This window comes from Dryas octopetala, chromosome 8 (assembly GCF_963921425.1).
Source record: "Dryas octopetala chromosome 8, drDryOcto1.1, whole genome shotgun sequence".
NCBI classification, from domain to species: Eukaryota; Viridiplantae; Streptophyta; class Magnoliopsida; order Rosales; family Rosaceae; genus Dryas; species Dryas octopetala.
The window spans coordinates 20,557,672-20,582,538 of record NC_141373.1 but is presented as its reverse complement, the minus strand read 5'-3'; the positions used below and the strand labels follow the sequence as shown (position 1 = coordinate 20,582,538).

At 35.3% G+C, this 24,867-nt stretch overlaps 2 protein-coding genes and 1 long non-coding RNA gene across 3 annotated transcripts; 1 reads left to right on the top strand and 2 right to left on the bottom strand.

Annotated features, from left to right (window-relative positions):
- Positions 1–5,341: 5,341 nt before the first annotated feature.
- On the bottom strand, positions 5,342–6,093 carry LOC147277914 (uncharacterized). Its single transcript, XM_086255460.1, has 2 exons — positions 5,878–6,093; positions 5,342–5,755 (listed from the first exon to the last, which is right to left on the bottom strand). The coding sequence occupies exons 1-2, from the start codon at positions 5,971–5,973 to the stop codon at positions 5,417–5,419; spliced, it is 435 nt and encodes a 144-aa protein (XP_086111586.1). The 5' UTR covers positions 5,974–6,093; the 3' UTR covers positions 5,342–5,416.
- Positions 6,094–12,360: 6,267 nt separating this feature from the next.
- Positions 12,361–14,218, bottom strand: LOC147277913 (uncharacterized). The gene is made up of 4 exons (XM_086255261.1): positions 14,178–14,218; positions 13,551–13,746; positions 13,368–13,441; positions 12,361–12,667 (listed from the first exon to the last, which is right to left on the bottom strand). Exons 2-4 carry the CDS (start codon positions 13,735–13,737, stop codon positions 12,581–12,583), a joined length of 348 nt encoding a protein of 115 aa, XP_086111387.1. The 5' UTR covers positions 13,738–13,746; positions 14,178–14,218; the 3' UTR covers positions 12,361–12,580.
- Positions 14,219–17,670: 3,452 nt separating this feature from the next.
- LOC147277912 (uncharacterized) lies at positions 17,671–19,556 on the top strand. Its single transcript, XR_015124084.1, has 4 exons — positions 17,671–17,729; positions 18,820–19,010; positions 19,194–19,286; positions 19,534–19,556. It is a non-coding gene; the product is annotated as an uncharacterized LOC147277912 (long non-coding RNA).
- Positions 19,557–24,867: the final 5,311 nt, after the last annotated feature.

Genomic DNA, 24,867 nt, shown 5'->3' with positions numbered 1-24,867 from the left:
CTAATCCCCTTTTCCACAAGCTTCCAAATCCCATAGGACTTGAAGATTGTAACCATTCTGACTCTCCAGAACTCATACTCTGTTCCATCAAAGATGGGAGCTCGTAGCTCACCATTTCCAGATCCAGCCATAGCAGCTGAATGTTGAGATTTCTCGTTGGATTTCTCACTCGCCCTTCACAGAACCAACGCCCCAGCTCGATGATCGAACCTGGCTCTGATACCATGTTGAACACTGATGCAATGATAAACAGAGAAAGGAAAAGAGGGAGAGAAGAGAGGAAGGAGGGAGCACAAAATATGCGTGATGCTCAGAATGAGCCAGCCACTAACAATTTCATTATATCAAAGCATGTCCATGTAAGGACAAGAAAACGGTTACAAAGCAAATGAGGTGGAGTGACTGTGATCACATCATCACCATTCATGCATCTGTCCTATAAGGCAGTGCCAACTGTCAGAAATTAATACAAACCATTTGTAACTAATTAACTAACATAATCTTGTATTAAAGCAGCTACTTAAGAATGGAATTCAATTAGAATCCTTAATTCCAACAGACTTAACTTTTGCGCAACCCCAATGCCTTACAGACAAAGTCATACAACATTGAATTCTCCTTCCGAGCTGCCTCCAGCTGGGCTTTGAGATCCACAACTTCAGCTTTGTGGAATTTAGTTCCTTTCTGGCCAAGTCGAGGCTGTCGAGCGCTGCCTGCTTCTCCTTGTGAGCTACCTCCAGTTGGGTTTTGAGAGCTACAACTTGAGCTTTAGCGTCACTCAAATCTTTCCTGGCCATTCTCAAGCCGACCTTCGCTTTATGAAATTCCCGTTCCGCCGACTCCCTCAATCGGATCTCGTCTTCATTGAGCAGCTCAAGAAACTCTAGTTCTTTCTTAGACTGCAGGCCAAAAAAACCAATTATCACATGAAAGAGGTGCCATATATATATATATATGTCAATTAAATTAAACTAAAAATTAAGTTCTACATATTAGCACTAAACATAAAGTACTACACAACCTCATCATCAACAAGCGACCTTCCTTCAAATATGGGACATCTGTCGGCGGCGGGAGTCTTACATCTGCACGGATCTTGTTGAATGAATTGATCCATTGTTGTATGCCCCACTTCTTATTAGTTAATTTTTTCCTACTCGGACCCGCCGTACTTCCTTTGACTACTCTATCAAGTTATGGTGTTATGGAGGGCCGACAAGGGGAAGAATTGAGATAAAGAAGACCACGGATCACTGATTTCTTAATTGATTAAAGGAAAACAATCAGCCAAATATTACTCCTTTATAGACATGTAAATTCTGATACGGACATTTCTACCTTGTTGGACAAAGATTCCTTTTCTAATAAGCCTAGTTGATTATTTCTTGTGTGTTAGGTTTAGGATTATTGTACATTAAGTTTATGATTTATTTTCCTTGTTTGATTACATGTTTTGCTTAGGGTATATAATTCTGAAACGAAGAAGAATCTATATTAGAATATTTTATGTGTGCTTTGTAGATAAATCTTTAGAAAGCAGTAAAATGATTTCAAGATTACTACTCTAAACTAGATAATTAATAAATAAGTAATTAGGAAATTATGAAATTAATAATGGTGGAATACGATGCCTTGAGTGTTTTCACATTTTGGTTAACTAAATTCCTAGATTTGGAATCACTCTATTCTAAAACCAACGACATCAAATAGGACAAACAAATTGAATTTTAAACCCCCCGAGTGGGGCTTGAAGACAAACAAAACTCCTTTATATAGACATGTAAATTCTAATAAGGCAGACTTTTCTAGCTTGTTGGACAAAGATTCCTTTTCTAATAAGCCTAGTTGATTGTTTCTTGGTATTAAGTTTAGGATTTCTTGTACATTAAGTTTAGGATTTATTTTCCTTGTACAATAAACGCACTCCTCTGCATGTGTGTCTGAGATTCCACTATATATATTCCTAAAATCTTTCATGGTACATCTTTCCAATCCTTGGTACTTTTCTTCTCCTCTAGTAACTTCCTTAATTTTTCTCTCATCTAGTTATGGCTTCTTCTTCTGGTACTATTGTCTCTCAATTTGGTGTTCCTAATGTTGTCAGTATTAGGCTTGATCGCAACAATTATCATCTATGGCTTGATCAAATTACTCCTCTCTTAAGAAGTCACAATCTTCTGTCTTTTGTTAATGGCCAAGGACACGTGTCCTGATGAATTTGTCAAGGATCCTAATACTGGCAAAAAATACTACTGTTGTTGATCCCAAGTATGACGAATGGATTCAGACTGATTAGATGATGCTATCTTGGACTAACGGTTCTCTCGAACCAATTAACCGTTTTGGCTACTGTGACTCGATGTACTTCTGCTCGCGAAGCTTGGTTGTCTTTGGAAAATCGATTTGCTTCTCAGCAGCAAAATCGAATTCTTCAACTTCGAACTGATTTATTGCGTAGTTGATTATACCGGGCTGACTTTAAATCATAACTATCCAAAAAAATTGTATGTTGCACCATGTGTTAAATGCTTAAATTAATTTTGAAACTCAAATGAGAAACACAATCCTCTCAACAAAATAAAATAAAATTGAGAAACACAATAGAGCTTTCCATTCAGTACCACAAATACTCTCCAATTTGAGTCCCAGACCCACATCCTCATCGGAAGCTAGGATCAATCCCGACCCAGAAAATAGCTTCTAGTGAACAGATTAGCAATGGAAATTAAGTTAATTACAAAATACCAATCGTTTTAGAAAGTTACAACTAGAGATATAATTACAAATCATCTGGTAAAGTCTAACAAATGGTAAGACAATAAGAAATGCTATGTTATTTCTATAGAAGAAAACATAACTGAAACATGAGAAGAAATTAAAAAAGAGCAATCATAGAAGAATAATAGAGCAATTAATAGTAAGAAAAACAATACATGGACTTTTACATTACTAGACTTTGTCATGTTACTGATACTAATTACGGTGAAAATAACTTAAGAACACTTAGAGTCGAGTCCAAAATATGAAATCTAACTTAGCCAGGATGTACTAATTAAGAAAATGAAAACTGTATGTTACCAGCTAATTAATTAATTAAATTTAATTATAGTCTAATAATTAAAAGTAAATTATTAAAAAGTTCATTTTAGAGTCCTTTGTACAAAAAAAAAAATTTCACCTAAAAGTTGGAAGGATAAATAGGTCCACTTTGAATAAATAAAGTCCACACTTTGTACAAATAAAGTTCAAGTTATGTATTTTTTCATGAATTTTTTTTTTTTTTTTTTTTGAAAACTAAGCAAATTGCCATTGTCATACTGTCCGGCCATGCCGCCAACAATAATTGCCACTGTGCGATACTAACAATGATTGTCACTGTCAAATAGTAGTAATTAATAAAGTATTTTTACAATTTAAATAGTTACTGTGTCCTACAGTAACAATAATTGCCACTGTCAAACAATAACAATTAATTGCTATTACCAATCAACTTCTTCTTCCAGCACCGGGACTTGTCCCAAACCCTGGTCTTCACGCACACTCTCCTTCCAGCTTGGACTGTTTGGTCTTCGGGGTGCGATAAACGGCAGAGACATCTCGCTTAACATTTTTCTCTTTGGACTATTTTTTACTTGAGTGCGTTCGCACTGTGCTTAAGCTCTGGCCTTTCTCCCTTCACCTTCTCTCTGTTAATCTCTCTCTGTTTTCTTTCAAAACTCACTCATTTCAGGCATTTCTTTAAGTTTCTTTGCTTTAGCTTTTAGTTGCAGTTAAGACTACCAAATACACCACTACATTTCCCTTTCCCACTACTGCTAGCTGTGTCTGCTATTAACAAGAAAAAGCAAGAAGAACAAAAAAAAAAAGAAATTCACAAATTTTGAGAGAAACCTAGTATTGTATTTGTCTGCTTCTTCTTCTTCCTCTTCTTCTCACAAACACGATTCCCAGCCCCCCAACCCGATCTGAACAACGCCGTCGTCTTCGCCATCAAGAACCAGAGGGGAAAAATCTGCATTCTCAACATTGACGACGGAGGCATGCGGGGCGTCTTCTCCGGAAAGGCCTTGGCTTAGCTCAAGCATGCCCTCAAGCTCAAATCTGGCAATCTCGACGCCAGAGGACCGGCTTGGTACCCGTTTTTCGCAACCGGGTCGGGTTGTATATTGGGGTCTAGATCTGTGTTTTTTTTTTTTAAGACCCAATAATTAACCAAGGGACTAAAATTTAGAAAAAAAAAAAAAGGCGAAAAATTGTAGTAAAAGGACTCCAACTTATATGCCAATTCTAAATAAGGATACTACTTTCAAAGTGACCCAAACGAGGACTTTAACATTCTTTTTTACTCAAATAAGGACATATCGTTACTTTTGTTAAAAGGTCCATTAGTTTTAGGGGTAAAATTACCATTCCACATAAATTGGTTATTGTTCATCATCTTCTTCCTACAGCCCAATTTTCCAGATTCTGCTTTTTTTTTTTTTTTCTCAACTTTGCCTTAACGTTTGACTTAACAAATTACCACCAAAGTAAGCAAACTAATATTTGTTTTAAAGCTATGCATCTCTTCTTTACAACTATATAAATAACATTAAATATGGACAATTAAATTATTAGATAATTGACCTCAAAGTAGGCTACCCGAACACTGTCAAAATTTCCAAATTTTTTCAGATTTTCCAATTTCAAACCAACTTCAATTTCTTTAGATTCTAACACCTGAAATCGGTTTCTTAGGTTACTAGAAATGTGTTTAAAGCTTCCAAAATAAACACCCAACCTCAAATCGACCTAAAATCCAAATTGAAATCAATAACACATGCAAAACCTCAAGATTGGGTGTTCTCGATTGTAAAGAGGAGGTGCATAACTTTAAAACAAGTATTAGTTTGCTTACTTTGGTGGTGATTTGTTAAGTCAAACGTTAAGGCAAAGTTGAGAAAAAATAAGAAAAATCTGGAAAACTAGGCTGTAGGAAGAAGACGATGAACAATAACCAAATTATGTGGAATGACAATTTTACCCCTAAAACTAACTGACTTTTTTTAAAAGAAATATATAACGGTTTTTCCTTATTTGAGTAAAAAAGAATGTTAAAGTCCTCGTTTGGACACTTTGAAGGTCTTCCTATTTGGAACTGGCATATAATTAAGTTGAAGTCTTTTTGCTAAAATTTTCTAAAAAAAAAAAAAAGAAAAAGAAGTTATGTTTTATTATATATATATATATACACACTTTATTTTGCAATTAAAGCCAAATTTGGCATGATCGACAACAATGTGCAGGGACAATACAATTTTTTATTTGTGAATAATACAGTGGTAGGATTGATGAACTTGAAATTAATTATAGAGTCGAAAGTAGAAATAGAGTGCAAACTTATGCCAAAGAGGTATCCATTGTGATGGTCTGAGACTTAACTTTTGCGCAACCCCAATGCCTTACAGACAAAGTCATACAACATTGAATTCTCCTTCCGAGCTGCCTCCAGCTGGGCTTTGAGATCCACAACTTCAGCTTTTGTGGAATTTAGTTCCTTTCTGGCCAAGTCGAGGCTGTCGAGCGCTGCCTGCTTCTCCTTGTGAGCTGCCTCCAGTTGGGTTTTGAGAGCCACAACTTGAGCTTTAGCGTCACTCAAATCTTTCCTGGCCATTCCCAAGTAGACCTTCGCTTTATGAAATTCCCGTTCCGCCGACTCCCTCAATCGGATCTCTTCTTCATTGAGCAGCTCAAGAAACTCTACTTCTTTCTTAGACTGGAGGCCAAAAAAACCAATTATCACATGAAAGAGGTGCCATATATATATATATATGTCAATTAAATTAAACTAAAAATTAAGCTCTACATATTAGCACTAAACATAAAGTACTACACAACCTCATCATCAACAAGCGACCTTCCTTCAAATATGGGACATCTGTCGGCGGCGGGAGTCTTACATCTGCACGGATCTTGTTGAATGAATTGATCCATTGTTGTATGCCCCACTTCTTATTAGTTAATTTTTTCCTACTCGGACCCGCCGTACTTCCTTTGACTACTCTATCAAGTTATGGTGTTATGGAGGGCCGACAAGGGGAAGAATTGAGATAAAGAAGACCACGGATCACTGATTTCTTAATTGATTAAAGGAAAACAATCAGCCAAATATTACTCCTTTATAGACATGTAAATTCTGATAAGGACATTTCTACCTTGTTGGACAAAGATTCCTTTTCTAATAAGCCTAGTTGATTATTTCTTGTGTGTTAGGTTTAGGATTATTGTACATTAAGTTTATGATTTATTTTCCTTGTTTGATTACATGTTTTGCTTAGGGTATATAATTCTGAAACGAAGAAGAATCTATCTTTGAATATTTAATTTATGTGTGCTTTGTTGATAAATCTTGAGAAAGCAGTAAAATGATTTCAAGATTACTACTCTAAACTAGATAATTAATAAATAAGTAATTAGGAAATTATGAAATTAATAATGGTGGAATACAATGCCTTAAGTGTTTTCTCATTTTGGTTAACTAAATTCCTAGATTTGGAATCACTCTATTCTAAAACCAACGACATCAAATAGGACAAACAAATTGAATTTTAAACCCCCCGAGTGGGGCTTGAAGACAAACAAAACTCTTTTATATATATATATTTTTTGGATTTTGATTCAAACTCACGACTTTTTGGAGGTTTTGGGCCTTTGGCTAATCACTATACAAATTATTAATAATTATTTAATAAATAATAAACTCACAATTCGCATGAAATTTTTTATTAGCTAAATAATGTAAAATTGGTAAATTTCTTTAAAAAATTTATCAAGGGTGAATATAGAATATGAAAAAAGTTTACTTTTTCTTTCTCATATTATGAAGTTTTACTTTCAAAAGTTAGTAAAATCCATGATGCAACTAGGCATAAGAGGAAGGGTGAAGTAGAAAGGAGAATATAGAAAGAGATGGTAGATTAATTCAAAACAAAATGCATAACAAATGAAAGAAACAACCTCGTCAACAACAGACAATATATATAACTATTCAATTAATGCATGCTTAGATGTTCTCAATTCATAAATAAAAACTTAAGCCAAAGATCGAGCTATCCATTGTGCTGGTCCAAGACTTAACTCTTTCCATGTCCCATTGCCTTCCTGGCCAAATGGGCTTTAATTTGTTGAAATTAGTTCATTTCTGGCTAAGTCAAGCTCTGCCTGGTTCTCATTGAGAGTTGCTTTGAGAGCCACAACTTGAGCTTTAGCGTCACTCAAATCTTTCCTGGTCATACGCAATTCTACCCTCTCTTCATGAAGTTTCCATTCTGCCAACTCCCTCATATATACGGATCTCTTCTTCCTTGAGCAGCTTAAGAAACTCTAGTTCTTTCTCAGATTGCCGGCCGGCCAAAACAACCAAATATCACATGAATGAGGTGCCATATATAATTATATATATATATAGGTCAATTAAATTGAGCAAATGAAATAGTTTAGAAAGAAACTAAAAATTAAGTTCTACATATCAGGCTCTAAACTCTTCACATTCTGGAGAGTTTAGAGGAGGATAATTAATTCATGTAAATGTTCTTTTTTTCTTGACTATGTTCCGTTTATTGGTTGGTTCACTTTTTTTTCACAGTCCATGTTCTTGTTTGGTAGATTGTATTGTATGGCAGCCATACAAAGGTCTGCTATGTACCTGATTTTCTTCCACAGTATCATGCCGGGCAAGAGAAATCGACCTTGTTCCAGACAATTGTCCTGATTTAAGAAGAATGTGGTGAAATGCTTCGATGAGAAGCTAGCTTGTCTGGAAGCTTCTCTTTCTAGTTAATGATCGTTTATATCTTATTTATTAATGTGTATGCTCCTAGCTAGAATGGGTACTTGTTCACATACTGTTTTGATAATTTGTACTTGTGCTAGTTTTTATTTCTCTTTTTATTGCAATGCCCTAGTACAGCTAGTTAATTTGTTTGAGATTTTTTTTTGTGTCATTTATTTGGATTTCCTATATGTGAAACCTACTCCCCTTTAACTCCTAATATGTATAATGGTTTCATTTTTCGTGAATATATATTCATGCAGTAAAAACCCGGCCAGGAGAATGTGGATGAATGTCTTGATGAGAAAAATGATCTTTTGTTATTATTGGTGTTAGCATTTCCTACAGAAACTATTAACATATATTCTCAGTTTATCATTGTGCACTCTTAAAGTAAACATTTTATCGTTTTCGATCAAAGCAATATTCACAGAAGTAAATTCCTCAGCAATCACTTTGTTTGGTACCTTAGCTATCTCAAAAGTCTAAAGCAAATTCCTCGTCCTCCTCGTCCTCTTCCTCCTCCTCGTCCCCAGCGGAAGGCTTCCCTGAATTACAATCCTCATAGCCCCTGTTATAGGCTTCGTTCTGCAATTCCTTGACAGTCGTTGCACGAAAATCCTTGAGCTCTTGAATGATTCTCTGATCAACCTCTCTCTCTCTCCGTGCAGCCTTCAATTCGGCTTTCAGAGACTTCACTTGAGCATTTGCGGCACTCAGTTCCTTTCTGGCCTCTTCAAGTGCCCTCCGGTCACTACGCTTAGCCTCCCTTTTAGCTTTAGCGTTGGTCAAATCTTTAGTGGCCATATCTCTCTGAACCATCGCTTCGTTAAGTTGCCGCTGCACACACTCCCTCTCTTTGATTTCTCGATCCTTGAGAATACAAAGATACTCCACTACTCTCTTCACAGCCCATTGTTCATCGACTTCGAGTGTCATCGTGCCCTTTGCCTCATTATCACACTCTGCAGGCAACACAAACAACTCCTTCAATTTCTTTTTACCTGCTGGATCCACACACAGGAGACTAGGTGTTTCCAACATCTGCATGCAAATTTGACCAAATATTAATATTCATCCATACTAATTAATTAATCATCATCATCGTCATTGTAAAGCCGGCCACCAAAAAATGCAATATAATTTACAAATTAAGGAAATAGTTAAGTGCTGTATATCAGAACAAGCAAACAGAAACTTAAAGCTTAATTCTAATAATCAATTGATTGTACTAGAGGATCATAACTGGGATCATAGAGGATCCTATGATCAAATTGATGAATTGTCTCAGAATGAAAAGGGTTTTGATTGAAAACCTCACACATTGGGAGGGGCGGCGTTGCTTTCATATATTTATAGTGATGTGATTGAATACAACACATTCTCCATCACAAATTATTGGACTCCCACTTGTGGCCTATTATTTTTGTATTTTCATTGAGCTTTTCACCTCTGCAACATGGACTATCTGTCAATATATATAACATTCTATATATTTTTTGAATGTAAAGAGACTCAATGTGATTTTTGATAATCCCTTGTTTTTTTTCTTTTTTTCTTTTGAGAAGCAAAGCGTGCATTCATTCACTATTCACCCATATGGCCGGGTTACAACATAATCTTTAATTAGTAAGAAGGCTTATTCACACCCATGCACTTTTTTTCACTTTGGCCATCAAACTTAAAACGTATAACTTTGCCACCCAAACTTTCATTTTTGTTACAGATTGCCTGATTTTGTCTAGTCTTACTCTTATGTTAAAAATATCTTTTTTTCTTGACTATTTTCCGTTTAGAATCTAATTGATTTAAAGCTAACATAGTTTAAAAATGTTGGATATATGGTAGAATAACTAAAGAGAAATACAATAAATCTAAAGGAAAAATACTAAATATGTAACAAATTAAAGGGGTGGATTTAGACAATGATCAAATGTATCAAGGTCATTTTATTGATATATTCTTGAATCTAGGATTAGGAATTCATGATGAAAAAGAAATTCTCACTTTTAAAAATTTTATCCAACAATTATTATCTCAAGACAAAAAATCTACCTTGCAAATAGCAATATAGCATCATTACAGACTGAAAATAAGGCAATAAGGGGAGGGATTAAAATATTCCGAAATTGGGGTCGGAGGAGGTGGCGCCAACATCAAGGGAGAGGGAGACGTTGTTCACGTTGGAATCAAGTACGAGTGGGTGGGTGTCTGCAATTGGGGGTGGGGAGTTTGGGTATTTGAGATTTTTTTTTTCTCTAATTTTTTAGTTTTTTTGTTCTAATTTGTATTGAATGGACATATATAGCCTTGGCTTCTGTTAATAAACTAATAGAAAATTATAATAGGTACTTAATAGAGACAAAAATAAAAGTTCAAATACTGAATTGAGACAAATAAAAGTTTAGGTAACGTATTGAGACAAACCAACATTTGATTATTTTTTGTTCTAATATTCTATACGTACTTATATGTCTTCTAACAATTGAACAAAAAAACAAAAAAAAACCTAAAAGCAAAGGACCTTTTTTGTGTGTGTGGACTTGTGATATGGGACTGCGATTTTGTTTTCACTTCAGCCCCAAATATCTAAGGACCGGCCTGGTTAATTATGGAGGGGTTGCATTAAGCCAATGCTGCAAATATAGGAAGTATTACTGACACTGCTAGAAAAAACTGCAATTGGCATAGTACAATATTTGTGCCGCCTGACAATTTAGAGCACAAACAAATGTGCTCTAGCTTTTAACATTGGTAACGACGCATGCCACTAAAGTCGTATTTGTTTTTGCAAATGACGTTTCCAGTGTGAATATGGCACAAATAGCCTTTTTGAGTCAGACAAACGTACGCACAAATGTGGTTATATAGGTGCCTCGGTTCTGACAATGAACCAGCTTTCTGAAAGCGCACAATCCACTCAAATGTGCTCTCTTCAACATCATTTATTTTAAAAACTAAATAAATATTTAATTATTAATCAATGTTTTTTTTTTTGACCAATTGATTATTAATCAATGTTTCAATATTGCACTTGTACGATTTTATTGAAGCACATTCCTTCACAAACGTGTTTGACAACTAATAATTTTTAAAAAAATGAAAATGATTTAAATACATCAATGTATTAAAGCTGCACCATAATTTTTGTTTATGGGAAACATAATTAGTTTGTTAAAAGTTAATATAATACAAACAAAGGTGGACCAACGGAGGATTAAAATGATACTAATTATGTACTTCAAATACAAGGTGAACATAGATTAAGACAAGGTCGACAGCTTACCATGATTCGAGCAGATTCTTCATCAATTGGCGTCTTACCTGGCCCCTTTGTGTGTGTCATTTCAAAAAATGTCACACGATTACTACAAGAAATTCGGGATTAGGCAACGAAACAATAGGCAACGCTGCAAAATTCGTTGCCTAATACAAGAATAGGCAACAAAGTTTTTTACAAGCGCAACGATTATGTACTTGATCTATGATAATTAATAGGCAACGATCTCGATAGTATAGGCAACGATGTTTTGGTTGCAGAGTATGAGAATAGGTAAGGAGATAAAAAGGGGGTTGCCTATAATTTGGCGGGAAATGATCACAACGATGAGGTCGTTGCCTATTGTTTTCAAGTGGTTGCCTATTCATTTGGCGGAAAATTTTGGCACCATAATGAACATAATATTGGCAATGACTGTTTTTGTCGTTGCCTATGCGTATAGGCTATGAATGTGCAAGAGTTTAGGTAACAAAGTGAATTTGTTTTCTATTAAGTTTGGCAACGATTACTCTAAAATAGGCAACAAACATGAACGCAATATTGAAAAAATATAAGGCAACGACTTCAGTACAATAGGCAACGACGTGGTCATTGCATATTGTGGGGATTAGCAAGGAACTAAGTAGGGCGTTATCTATTAGTACAGGAGAAAAAGGCACAAAGTTTAGCAACAACGAGGTCGTTGCCTATTATTTTTCACGTGGTTACCAATTCATATGTGGAGGATTTTTGGCACTATATTTAATATAAAATAGGTATGGACCGTTATTGACATTGCATATGAGTAAATATAAGCAATAAACTTCCCAATATAAGAAACAAATTAAACTGAACACATTGATTTTTGACCCTTATAAGGCATTAATCTTATGAACGACAATTGTTGATTAATAGAAAAAAAAATGTTTTTGAGTCGAGTTTTTTTTTTTTTTTTTCTTTGAACATTTATGTAGATAGAGAGAGTCCATGCATATAATATAAAGATATTACTACTTAATATAAATCAAAACAAAACAATGAAGGGGCAAATCCCTTGCACATTTCTAAGTGTAATGCAATGAAACTTTGACATACTGGTATGTTTAAAAAAGGATTCAGCTCCAATACTTCATTATAAGTCTTTGCCCTTCTTTCCTGGCTCTTAATCACAATCTCTGCGTGCTTCTCAATAATAACAATACAACTAACATTGTTCTTCTTGAAAGTTAAAAAGGAATAAATAAGAATATTGGAAGTTGAAAGCTCAAGCAGGACATTAAAACTTATAAATTACATTAATAGTAAATATTTTGCTCACAGTATATACATATATAATTTCCAAATACATGCACTAATTAATCTTGAGCTAATGCTATTTCTCAATGTCTTGCTTTTTCGTATTTCTAGAGCATGGCTAATATGTGATTCTTCTTATGCATCAACCTCCATCTTTATCTCTTCACTTAAGATGTGATGATTGCAATGAGCTTCTTCAATGAATAACTAGGCTGTCACTTAAAACTTTCACCTCTTCTTTCAAACTCCAAAAGTTGGTTAATTGTGTATGAAGGACAAGCATGCAAGACCATCTCCTGGTACTGAAATCATGAAAAAAAATATATTGGATTTTGAATGTTCAAACTCGTTATAATAAATAATATACTGCAACCACAGAACTTGTAACTTGAGAAGTCCATTCTAACATAATATTAGCAGCCAACAAGAAGTTCAAATTATGGTTTTCTGCTCAAAGCTCATAGCTTTCATACAACTAGAGTCTACAATTAGTAACTCATATTAATTTTCTACAAAGAAAGATGTAGAGAACATTGTAAAAATCCCATAAACAACAATGACTCCTATGATCAATTGCTATCATCAAATCTAAGGCATATCCATAACTTACCACCTACGGACAAATGTATTCCTCGAAATTTAACACAAGGAAAAAAAGGTTCAATTTATCATAATGAAGCAACGCTTCTCTTGAAATTAATGAAATAAACAGCAACCTCATGCTATCATCATCGATTTCAGATTCTCAAAAGGAACCCACAACAAATTACTCATAATTTCATTGAACAAAAGCCACAATCATGGAGGATGATCACCCAAAAAACAAAAGCCCCTCCTGACTTAACCCATTAAGCCACAACTATGAAGGTTGATTTAACCCAAAAGCCCGTCCTGACTAGCCAATTTATTCTACCCAACAAATTAAAAAACAAAAAATACAGAAATAATTACAAAAATGGTGAAGAAAAAAAAAACAATTCTGAAAATGAATTGCTTAAGCACCTTAATGGGATCAGTCTTCTCACCCTGCACAACCACCTTGTGAGTCTTGCAATTTGTGCTCACATCTTCAACCCCTAAAATTAAACACAAACAACTCATTAACATAAATCTCAAAATATAAATTATTTGTTCCTTGAATAGAAGATGCAAGAATAGAAGCTAGGGGAATTTTCCTTGACATACCATACTGCATTAAATGGAGATACACCTCTGCAATTGAAAAAGAAAATCTATTCTGACATTCTTTGCAGGGACATTTTATCTCATTCCGCTCATTAACATGGTGTCTTGCAAATTCCAAAAATGAATTAACCCCTACTTCATACTCATTTGTGAACCGATTCGGATTGAACATCCACTGCCTATCCATATTCACTTCCTGCTAAATGATGTAGATTATTATACATATAAATTATATACATATATCTGTGATAACCTACATTTTAATTAAACTGTAGAAGTTAACATAGGTAATATATATTGATAAGAATGTGAAGTTCTAGTTAATAAGAATCAAATATATATATTATATAAAGTAACTTCATTTAATCTAAATCCAAATCCCTCGTTTCAAGTCCACAATCAAAAATAGTTCTGTTTGATAGTTCTTTTTTTTTTTTTTTTTTTGTAAGTAGAACATACACACTTCTTGGACAAATATTTTGTTGCTTTTAATTTCTCTCTTTGGACTTGGTATTTACCTTTGTTTTTCAAAAAAATATAAATTGTTTATAGTAAGACTAAATTCTAGCTTTAGTGGGACAAAAAAAAGAATCTAAATATTGAATACTATAATCATAAGTAAATTACCTCCTACTGGGGGCTTTCGTGAGTAATCCCCTGGTATGCTCAATGGGCCTTTAGCTGAAACCACTTCAGAGTTTCTTCGTTTAGAAGCTTTTTCAGAGGAGGGGAATCTACAATGTAATTAAGATGTGAGGATCAAAAGTACTGTGTGCATTTCCATAGAGCAAAAAAGTAATATAGTTTACAGATTTTGATTAAGAGATGCATAAAAGTAAAAACATTTAGTCAAAACAAGATTACTTTTTACGTAATAAGCTTAGGTAGAAACAATATATTAACAGGATAATTTCAATACGAACATATACATCTCACTTTACTGTCTACCATGGCTTCAAAATGTACCATGGGCTTTAAAGTTAAGTTAAAGTAAAACTTTCAATTTGTTCTACCTAAAGCAATACTGTCTTTCAACTAGTGCAAAGTTTAGTTAATGAATATTGATACCCAAAAAAAAGTGGAAAAGCTAAACAGTGCATGCATTTCCAGTTTATGGATGTCATCATATGAATTGTAGACCCAGCCTACAAGGGTGCTCAACACACCCATCCTACGCATGATCTCATACCTTCCAGTTATTTAGAAATATTGCTCTCCACCTGATCAAGTTTCTGAATAATTTTAACAGCACCTCATCATCGTAAAGTATATGTAATTTTAAACCTTCATGGAAAATAAAATAGCCTGATCCTCTGACTAGACAAATCAGCCCCACTTACTTACTTCCTTCATATATTCCTAAACTGTCCACTCTTTAATAAAACTAATGCATGTAATTGTCCCCTGTGCATAGTCATAGTCAAATTTATTCCTAACAAAAACAAACACACAAAGGAGAACCTTAGAAAAATGAATATACCGATTCTCCTTTTGATTTAGCAGTGCCAATTTGTTTTTATACTCTGTTTCCTAGATGTCAGTGGTGCACGGGGATAAAAGGGATTTGGGATTGAAGTTGACAAATCACATAATTCAACCTGCATAAACACAAATACAAACCAAAAATCAGAAGTCAAGAATGTAACACATAAAAATAAATAATGATGTGAAAAACTTGGGTAAAAAAAGAGAAGAAGAAAACCTATATAGAAGAGAACACATGCGGAATGAAAAGGCTATGAGGGGGTTGGACGATGGATTCCACGACCAGAGAGGATGAGAGCCAGAGGGGGTGAGGGGAAGAGATGGGCGTTGGTGAGAGAAGGGAGAAAGGGTAACGGCAACAGAGGGTTGTGGGTGATTAGAGAAGGAGAGGGCGATTAGAGGATAGAGGATGGAGGAGGGTGTGGGCAACAGAGGAGGAAAGGGCGATTAGAGGATAGAGGATGGACGAGGGTGTGGGCAACAGAGAAGAGGAAAGGGCGATTAGAGGATAGAGGATGGACGAGGGTGTGGGCAACAGAGAAGAGGAAACAGATGGTGTGAGTCGTTTGATTGGAGGTTGGCGAGTACGACATAGCTTTTTTGTGTTGCCTTAAATGGGCAATTCCTTTTTCGACCAAAAAAAAAATAATAATAAATGGGCAATTCCTTGCCTATTAAAAAATGCAACATTTTTATATCGTTGCCTCCCAAATTTGGTTTCTCATTATTAAAAAAAATAAAATTATTAGACAATACCTGTAAAAAATTCAAAATAATAGGCAACAAAGTCATCGTTGGACGCCTTTTTTTTGCCTACTAATTTCCCGTGTAAGAGAATAAACTTGCAAAATCAATAAAATTAATATGATTATAGAGCAACAAATTAAATTTACTTGTGGGTTTCAGTGATTTTGACTAGAAGGGTGCCTTGGATGGGGTATGGAGGAGAGCCGTACGTTTTGGATGGAGGCGACAGTGGCAGAGGCATGTTATGACCGGCCACCAGTGCCCTACTAATCTTTGATGTTCCCTACTAATCTTTGATGTTCCAACTAGTCATAACATGGCTCTACCGGCCACCATTGCCGGAGCCAGCATGGGCTCACTAGTGTTAGTTGACCCTTCTCACCAATTGAAAAACTCTTGTTTCTATGTTGACTAACATTTATTACTCAACATTTGAAAATATGTAGTTTATATATATGCAGGGGGCTTCTTCCAATAAGAGATCCTTCATTTAGTGTTAAATGAGGGATTCCCCTGGTGAGGCCTACACGGGTTGTCTTGTGTCGATCCGAACTGTCCATTTTAAACATCTTCATTGATAGATCATTCTTGAAATAAATCAGCCAAATTAGAGACGGTTAAGATATCTAATTTGGATCAAACAAATGGATGAACAATAAGTTCACCTATAAACACCTAAACTTTGACCGCTTAATCAAACGGGTAAACGGTTTCCGATTTAGCTGATTTTCTGAAGGAATGATTTATGAATAGAGATATAAAAAATGAACGGTTCGGATCGACACAAAACAACCTGTGCGGGCCCCACAAGAAAATCCCTCATTTAACACTGAATAAGGGATCAATTTAGTGTATATGTTTTCCATATGATCAATTTCGGTATCAATTATATATAATTAATTTAAGTATTAATTATATATAATACTTATTAACTTGTTAACCCTCTTAAGTAATGTTTATAATAACCACCTCCATCAAACCCTTCCACTCACAATCACTAACACCCACAACTAAATTCAATTTTTGTTCTATAATTTAATTGTTGTTTTTTAGTTGTTATGATGTTTTTTTTTTTTTTTTCATTTGTTATTTGTTATTTTTTTTCAATTTTTCCCCCAACAACGATTTTGTTGCCTATTATTTTGATGGTCATTGTCTAATAATTTATTTTTTTCTTGAGGAAAACGAAATTTTGGCGTGATGCTTCCCCCCATTGTCTAAATGAGAAAACAAAACTTTTTTCACCAAAAAAATAGAGAACAAAATTTCGGTGGGATGATTCCCCCCATTACGAAATTTTTAATTTTTTTAAGGGAAAAAACCCAAATGCCCCCTTAAGCGCCTATCACTCTGATTATCAGAGACTCCTATCACTCTAAGAAATCAATAGACTCTTAAACTTTCTCTCACAGACCCCTCAATTTCTGCAAGCTATTTACTCTTCCCTGCGACTACGACTGCGACCTTCCCTCTTCGCCCTAGCCCTCTCTGATAACCCACAAAAAGTTTTGGTGGGATGCCTCCCGCCATTATGAAAGTTTATATCTTTTTAAGGAACAAAACCCATATGCCCTATGTATTGCCAATCAGAAACCAATCGACCCTTAAACTCCTCTCACTCTCAGACTCCTTTCTCTCTGCACGCTATATATATACTCCTCCATGTGTCTGCGAGTGCGCCTGCTTCTTGTTCTCTGTCCCTTTCGCCCTAGCCCTCTCTGATCGCCAACAGTACGCCCCTCTCTTGCCCCTCTTAGTCTTAGCCTCCAATTGACTCTTCTTCTCTTCTATCAAGTTTTTATTTTCAAAATTTTAACATCTCTAAATATTTGAATGTTTTACAGTTCTAACTTTTGATTTTTGGGTTGTTTTTATGCAGGTTTAATTATTTTATTTGCTCACTTCCATTGCAAATCTCGTGCGCCACCCCCTCCATTGCAAACCAAGGTTTTAAAAAAATTTCACTCTTAATTTTCTTAATTTTGAAAACCATATTTGGGCTTTGTGCTGATTTGGTCTATTTGCATTGCCTTTGTGTGTTGTTTTCCCCCTTTGTTGGTACTCCCTGTTATATTCATGAAGAGAATTAAAACTAGAAATCTCTTTCAGTTTGATAGCAAGCTGTGAGTGCCTGAAATTGTAAAGTTGCTTTCACCATACCAATGGGTTAATAACTAATTAAGTGTGTTATATTTGGTCAGCAATATATCTTTCTAATTATATATATATATATATATATAATAAGGAATAGGTCCAGCAATTATTCCACCCACCTTTGCAAATTGGCTTCGACCACAATTTTATTTTTCTGTAGAATATATATATATATATTTAGCTTTCATAATTGTGTGATGAAATTGTTTCGGCTGATACTGCAATAATGCAAAAGGATTAGAAAATCATCATCACTATCACAATTTGCACCTTATAGTCGATGCCAATTATCTGGGAATTTCAAGCACATACAAATCAATCTGTGACTATTTGCATGGTGACAGTGATTCATATACAATACGTGATCTTGATGAGCATATATATAAGGAATAAGTTCTATTTTTCAAGATAATCACCATGTGCTGGTTTAACTTAATTAACTCATGATCAATTCTCTATTTTTTAAGGTAGCAAAATTAAGTTAATGAAATCCAGTACCTTAACTCATGCAATTCCATCATTAATATTGGTACCTAGCTAGCTAGCTTTACATCAATTCTACATATGAACGTACTCAAACTGATCGATCCTCTCTGCTCACTATTATATTCCTCTTCTCTAGCTAGCTAGTCTTTGTGAAATATGCTTTATATATATAATTGTGAAAAGCACTGATTTCTTATGGTGGAGCTGAGCTATAGTTGGATGAATTGTTGTTGTTGGGTTTTCTTCCTTTGCCATTAATTGCATGGTTTAGGATACTTGCAAGCTCGCATCATAAGTGCAGACCCAATTGATTGACCCATATTTGTTATTAAAGACCCATATTTGTTATTAATTTTTACCAACCCATATTTGTTATTAATTTTTTGCATTGTTATAGGTTTATGGAGACCCGTGGGAAGAGAGCAAAGAGACATGCTTCAAATGCACCTCTCCCAGCCAGCGTCACTAACTCAGCTGGCAACACTCCAGCTCGCAATACTCCTTTGGCTAGCGCCACTAGCTCAGCTGCTAACACTCTTCCAGCTGGCCTAATAATAGTTCTATAAAACTTTCCTTTTAATCTATTTGGTATTCTTTTAAGCTATATATTTCTTTTCTTTTTAGCTATATAATTCAGTTCTATAAACAATACCTATATATTTCTAATTTTAATATTCAAGGTGCATAAACAAGCTATAATGTGTTTTACAACTTGTTTTTAATTTTTTGCCACTAACCAAGTTGTTTTTTCCTTTTGTATTTTTAATATAGGAGGGCAAGGTCCCATCTTTTATTGATAATTGGAAAGATATGTACGTTAACAAGAATCAGCAGTGGACTACTGATGAAGCAAGGAAGAAACATGTAAGTCATGTGTTTGTAAATTTAAAAGCTTTAATTCCACCATGTGTATGTGCTCTTTAATTAAATGAAAATATGCCAGGGAAATTTTCATATAAATTATGCATTTGGGTTGAAGAATGGATGATTTACCAACACTGCTAGTTTAATATAAAGATTCCTAATTTCTTTTCTTCATAACGGTATAACACTACTGCATTCTACCATTTACTTTTAGTTCCACCTCTTGAGTATAATTTTTATATTGTAGGAAAACATGGAGAAGAAGAGGGATGCAATCAAGTTGAGTATGGCTCAAGAAGCACCTGAGGGTACTCAAGTGGATTCCATACAAGTTCCTTTGGAAGTTGAGTATGGGATCTGTGGTGAGGAACTCGGGGTGAAAGGTAGAACCGTATGTGGTCTTGATGCTTTTCCTCGTTTGGACAAATCTTCCTCCTCCTCCACTACTGCATCTGGGCCTTCATTCGATGGTTGGATAGAGATGCAAAACATGATGAAACAACTTGTTGATGGCTTTAAGACTTTACAAAATGAGAATGTTGAACTAAGATCTGAATTGCAAGCTTTTAAAGGATCTCAAATGTGCAATAGTAGCAGCGGATCTATCTATGAGCAACTGACTCCCAGTCACACTCCTCAACAATCTAGAGATGGCATAAATGACGATCTTGCAGGCAATAGTAGTGAGGATGAGGATGAGGATGAGGATGAAATTTGATTTAGTTGCATTTTTTTTTTTTTTGATCTTTATTGCATTTGTGTTTAAGTTATCATTTTCTAACATTTGGATTTATTAAATTTTTGTTTAAGTTTTAGATTAGACAAGTTAGAATATGACGGTCAATTTAACATTTGGATTTATTATATTATAAAGCTTTATTGGGATTTTAACTTTTATATGTTGAAAAAATAGCATTATTTATATTTATGAAAATTAATTAAAATAAATAATTGATAATTAAAAAATTATTCGTTGCCAATTTCAAATGAAAACCACGTTACGCACCTCAAAAGGCAACGATAACCATGTTGCCAATTGAGGGAAAAGGCAACGATGACATGGTTGCCAAAAAGATAGCCAAGGACCAACTCATGTTGCCTTTTGAGAGAAAAGACAACGATCACATGGTTCGGTTGCCAAGAAGATTAGGCAAGGACTAAACCATGTTGCCTTTTCAGGGAAAAGGCAACGATGACATGGTTGCTAAGAAGATTAGGCAAGGACCAAACCATGTTGCCTTTTGAGGGAAAAGGCAATGATGATAATGTTTGGTTGCCAAGAAGATTAGACAAGGACTAAACCATGTTGCCTTTTATGGGAAAAGGCAACAATGACATGGTTGCCAAGAAGATTGGGCAACGCCATGGTCCTTGCATATTTCATACTTAAGCAACAATAGAGTCGTTGTTTGATAGCATAGGCAACATCATAGAATGTCACCGCAATTATTAAGCAACAACATAGTGGTTGCCTATAAATTGAAAAGGCAACAACAACGGTGTTGCGTAATATAATACGCAACGCGACTTTCGTTGTCTAAATGATATATGTAACGACATGGATTGCTATCAAATATAGTCAGCAACGACAAAGTCGTTGCTTATAAATTGATAAGGCAACGTCCGCGTTGTTGCATAATAAAATAGGCAACGCGGTGATCGTTGCTAAATATCCTCAAATTTGGTTTTTTATGCCAGAATAGACAACGAAGTATTCGTTGCCAAATTAGCAACGACCGTCAAAATCGTTGCCTATAGTTATTGGCAAGGGTCCTAGGGCAACGCCCATGGCAACGGCATAATTTTGTTGCCAATAGTTTTAGGCAACAAATTTCGAGTTTTATACAACGACCTCCAATCATTGCCAAATCCCTATTTTCTTGTAGTTTGGATCAACACCATTGTGGGAATAAGCCTAACATAACCAACACTTATATAAGTCAGTTAATCATGTCCCTTAATTACTAACCCTCCTACAAACACATCTATTCACCATGCCACATGTATTCCATGTATTTCACAACTACAGCAACCCAAATTTATAAACATCTCATGAATATAATCACCACAAATTGTTTTTCCTCACTGGAACAATTATTGCATAAAGGAACTCACATATTCGTAGCGTATCTGGGCGAATGTCTTGATGCCTGTTGTGTGACTTGTCTTCAAGCACTTTCTGTTTTGTGCATTTGTCACACACCGGTCCTGAGTATACATTTGCAGACATGTCCAAGTACAAAATGTGTAAATTATCATTACTCTATTTGACCTCACAAAACAATATATTTAAATATATTGACAATATAGTGTCATACCAGTAACCAAAAAGTGACTCTACAATAAATTAGAAGTTCTGTTAAATTACTAAACTTGCAGCCTAAACATAAATCAAATACCAAACTTCAGTAGCTCACTTTCATGTCATTTTTCGTAAGATTCATAAAATGCAATTAAACTTTCATGTCATTTTTATTGCTACTTATATTCCTATTATGCTATAATAGCTGCTTGAAATGTTGCACTTAACTATATAATTTTCCAGGCAAATATAACATACCCTCAATTTCTTATCATCCAATCTAGCTACCAGTCGGCGCCACTGTTCAGCATTGACACGGTCATCCGGGCAGGTAAACCTCTCCTCAAGACCTTGAAATGGTTTGTACCACTTCTTGCGTAGTTTGACCCTCCATGTCTTGAAGCGATCGTTAAGCTTTTTGAACACTACACGTCTTACTTTCCCTTTCTATTCTTCATTCCTCCCAATTGACCAATCCATCGTTGCCTACACAACACATCCACGATTCATCAGATTAGGCAGCAAGCATGTACCTAATCCAAAGTATTAACCACCAACCAATTAAAATCATGTAATAAATTTATACCTCAACATCTCGCCATGCTCGGGCAAGCTTTGTCTTTTCTAACTTGCGCCAATCCTTTGCATCTATTGGAAACCGTTCTTGATTACGCGTGAGCGATCCCAATTAATTGTGTTATTTCTGCACCATTCTGGAAATAATGCAGATGCAGCCTTCTTTGCTTCATATTGTGTTGTTCGTGGACCACGAGCGTTCTTCGTGTTTTCCACATGTCGTGTATCAAATAAATACCAACAAACATAAATTGAATGTGCTATATGAATAATGTGCCCTTTAAATACAGGTTTTAAATACACAAAAAATTTAAAAGTTCATCTTAAATATGGGTCCATCTCAGCACAATTGAATAACATATAACGGTGAGCTGCTTTCAAGATATCACGGTCAAGAAGGACTACTTCTTTAGCGCTAATTGTTTTGCCATAACTGGTAAATAACGCAAGTCCATCTCTGTCATTGTTTGGATTTATATCATAATTATGGCCAGATCTATTACGATGTGTAACTACCGAGTCCCCAAGATACATGGAGCAAAATGATAAGCACTCTTCCAAAATATAGCCCTCTGCAATACATCCTTCGGGACGATTTTTTTGGCGCACATATTATTTCAAAGTTTTCAGATACCTGCAAATAAGATAAGATTGTCATTAGTAACTAAATAGAGGATGAGTAAGTATGAACGATTCATAATTCAACTTCAAATGTGTAGCCTTACCTTTCAATTGGATACATTCATCTATATTGCACTGGTCCAACAATCGCAGCTTTGCTGGGCAAATGAATAAGCAAATACACCATAGATAAAAAAAAGCAGGTGGCATTAGCTTCTCTAACTTACACAAAGTGATTGCGATTTTACTTGATAGTCCACTAAACATTTCAATAGTCTCATGATTTGTCTAACAAAATCACTAAGTTCTAATATCACCTTCACAACTGGATTTGGTAATTGGCCTCGGATGGCAATGGGTAGAAATATTTGTATGAGAACATGAAAATCATGGCTTTTAAGCCCAGTCAGCTTTCTTTCCCTCAAATTAACACATGAAGCTATATTCGAAGAGAAGTTATTAGGTACACGAATGGAAGCCAACACACGTAGCAAGGTCCTTTTCTCATCATTCGTCATATTATATTCTGCCACAGGTAGTATAGTACGATCACCCCTGGAAATAGGATGGAGTTTTTGTTTGATGCCTATCTGCAAAAGATCAGCTCGTGCCCTAATTCCATTCTTATTTTTCCATTGATTTCCAATAGAGTCCCAATTAAGCTGTCTGTTACATTTTTCTCAATATGCATCACATCTAGGTTGTGCCTAATTAACAAGTCTTTCCAATAAGGCAATTCGAAGAATATACTTTTCTTCTTTCACGACGTAGAGTAAACATCTGATATTCCTTGCTTACGTACACGAGTAGTGGTTCTTCCCTTTCCAAATTTGAATGTCAAACCATACAAAGCTGTTAAACATTTCATTCCTATCATAGGTATAGGGGGTGGATCGAGCTCTTGATGTCCATTAAATGTTCATCTTTGATTGCGAAACTCATGTGTCATCGGTAACCATTTTCTATGAGCCATATAAGCATGTTTGTGACAATTTTTTAGCCAACAAGATGTAGTATCATCGCCACACTTAGGACACGCTTTCTTCCCTTTCGTGCTCCACCCTAATAGCATAGCATACGCTAGTAAATCATTTATTGTCCATAATAAGGCAACACGCATCATAAAGGTTTGTTTATCATGTGCATTGTACGTGGATAAGCCAGTGTTCCACAACATTTTCAATTCATCAAGCAAAGGGCGCCTGAAAACATCAATATCATTACCCGGGCTCTTTGGACCTGGAATTAGGAGTGACATCATCAAATAAGGTTGTTTCATACACATCCAAGGAGGAAGATTATAAACTGCAATGACAACGGCCATGTTCTATGAGAATTGTTCATTATGCCAAAAGGATTAAACACATCACTTGCAAGTCCTATCTGGACGTTTCGAAATTCTCTACCAAAATCAGGGTAAGTCTAGTCTAAGTGCTTCCACGCAGAGGAATCTGCTGGGTGGCGAAGCACGCCATCCTTTGGTCTCATCTCTAAATGCCATCCCATCGACTCCGCTGTGTATTGTGACATGTACAACCGTTGGAGTCTTGGACCAATGAGAAAGTAACGTAGAACTTTCTTAGGCACTTTGGTAGCTATCCTCCCAACAGGCGGTTTGTATCTTTGCTCACTACACATCCACATACAGTGTCCTTAGCATGTTCTTTCTGGTATAACATGCAATCATTGGGATAAGCGTCAATTTTCTCATAATTTAGGCCAAGTGCCTTGATGATTTTTTTAGTATGGTATAAATTAAAGGGCAACGTCTTGCCAACTGGAAAATGATATTTGAGTAGTTTTAATAATACTCCAAATGAAACGTCACTCCAATTGTACAAGACTTTTGTTTGGTACAATTTCATCAAAAAATCTATTGTCTTTTTACACTCCCTGGATACAACTCTTTTCCCGCCTGATTCAGTAAATTAAGGAATTCTTGTGCATCTGCGGTTGGTTCATTAACAGAAGAAGATTCTTCATCATCATTCTTCTTCATTCATCTCTGGCAGATTGACATGGTCACCAAACACATCCTCAAACATTCCATACATGTTAAATTCATCGGTCCGGGTATGATCA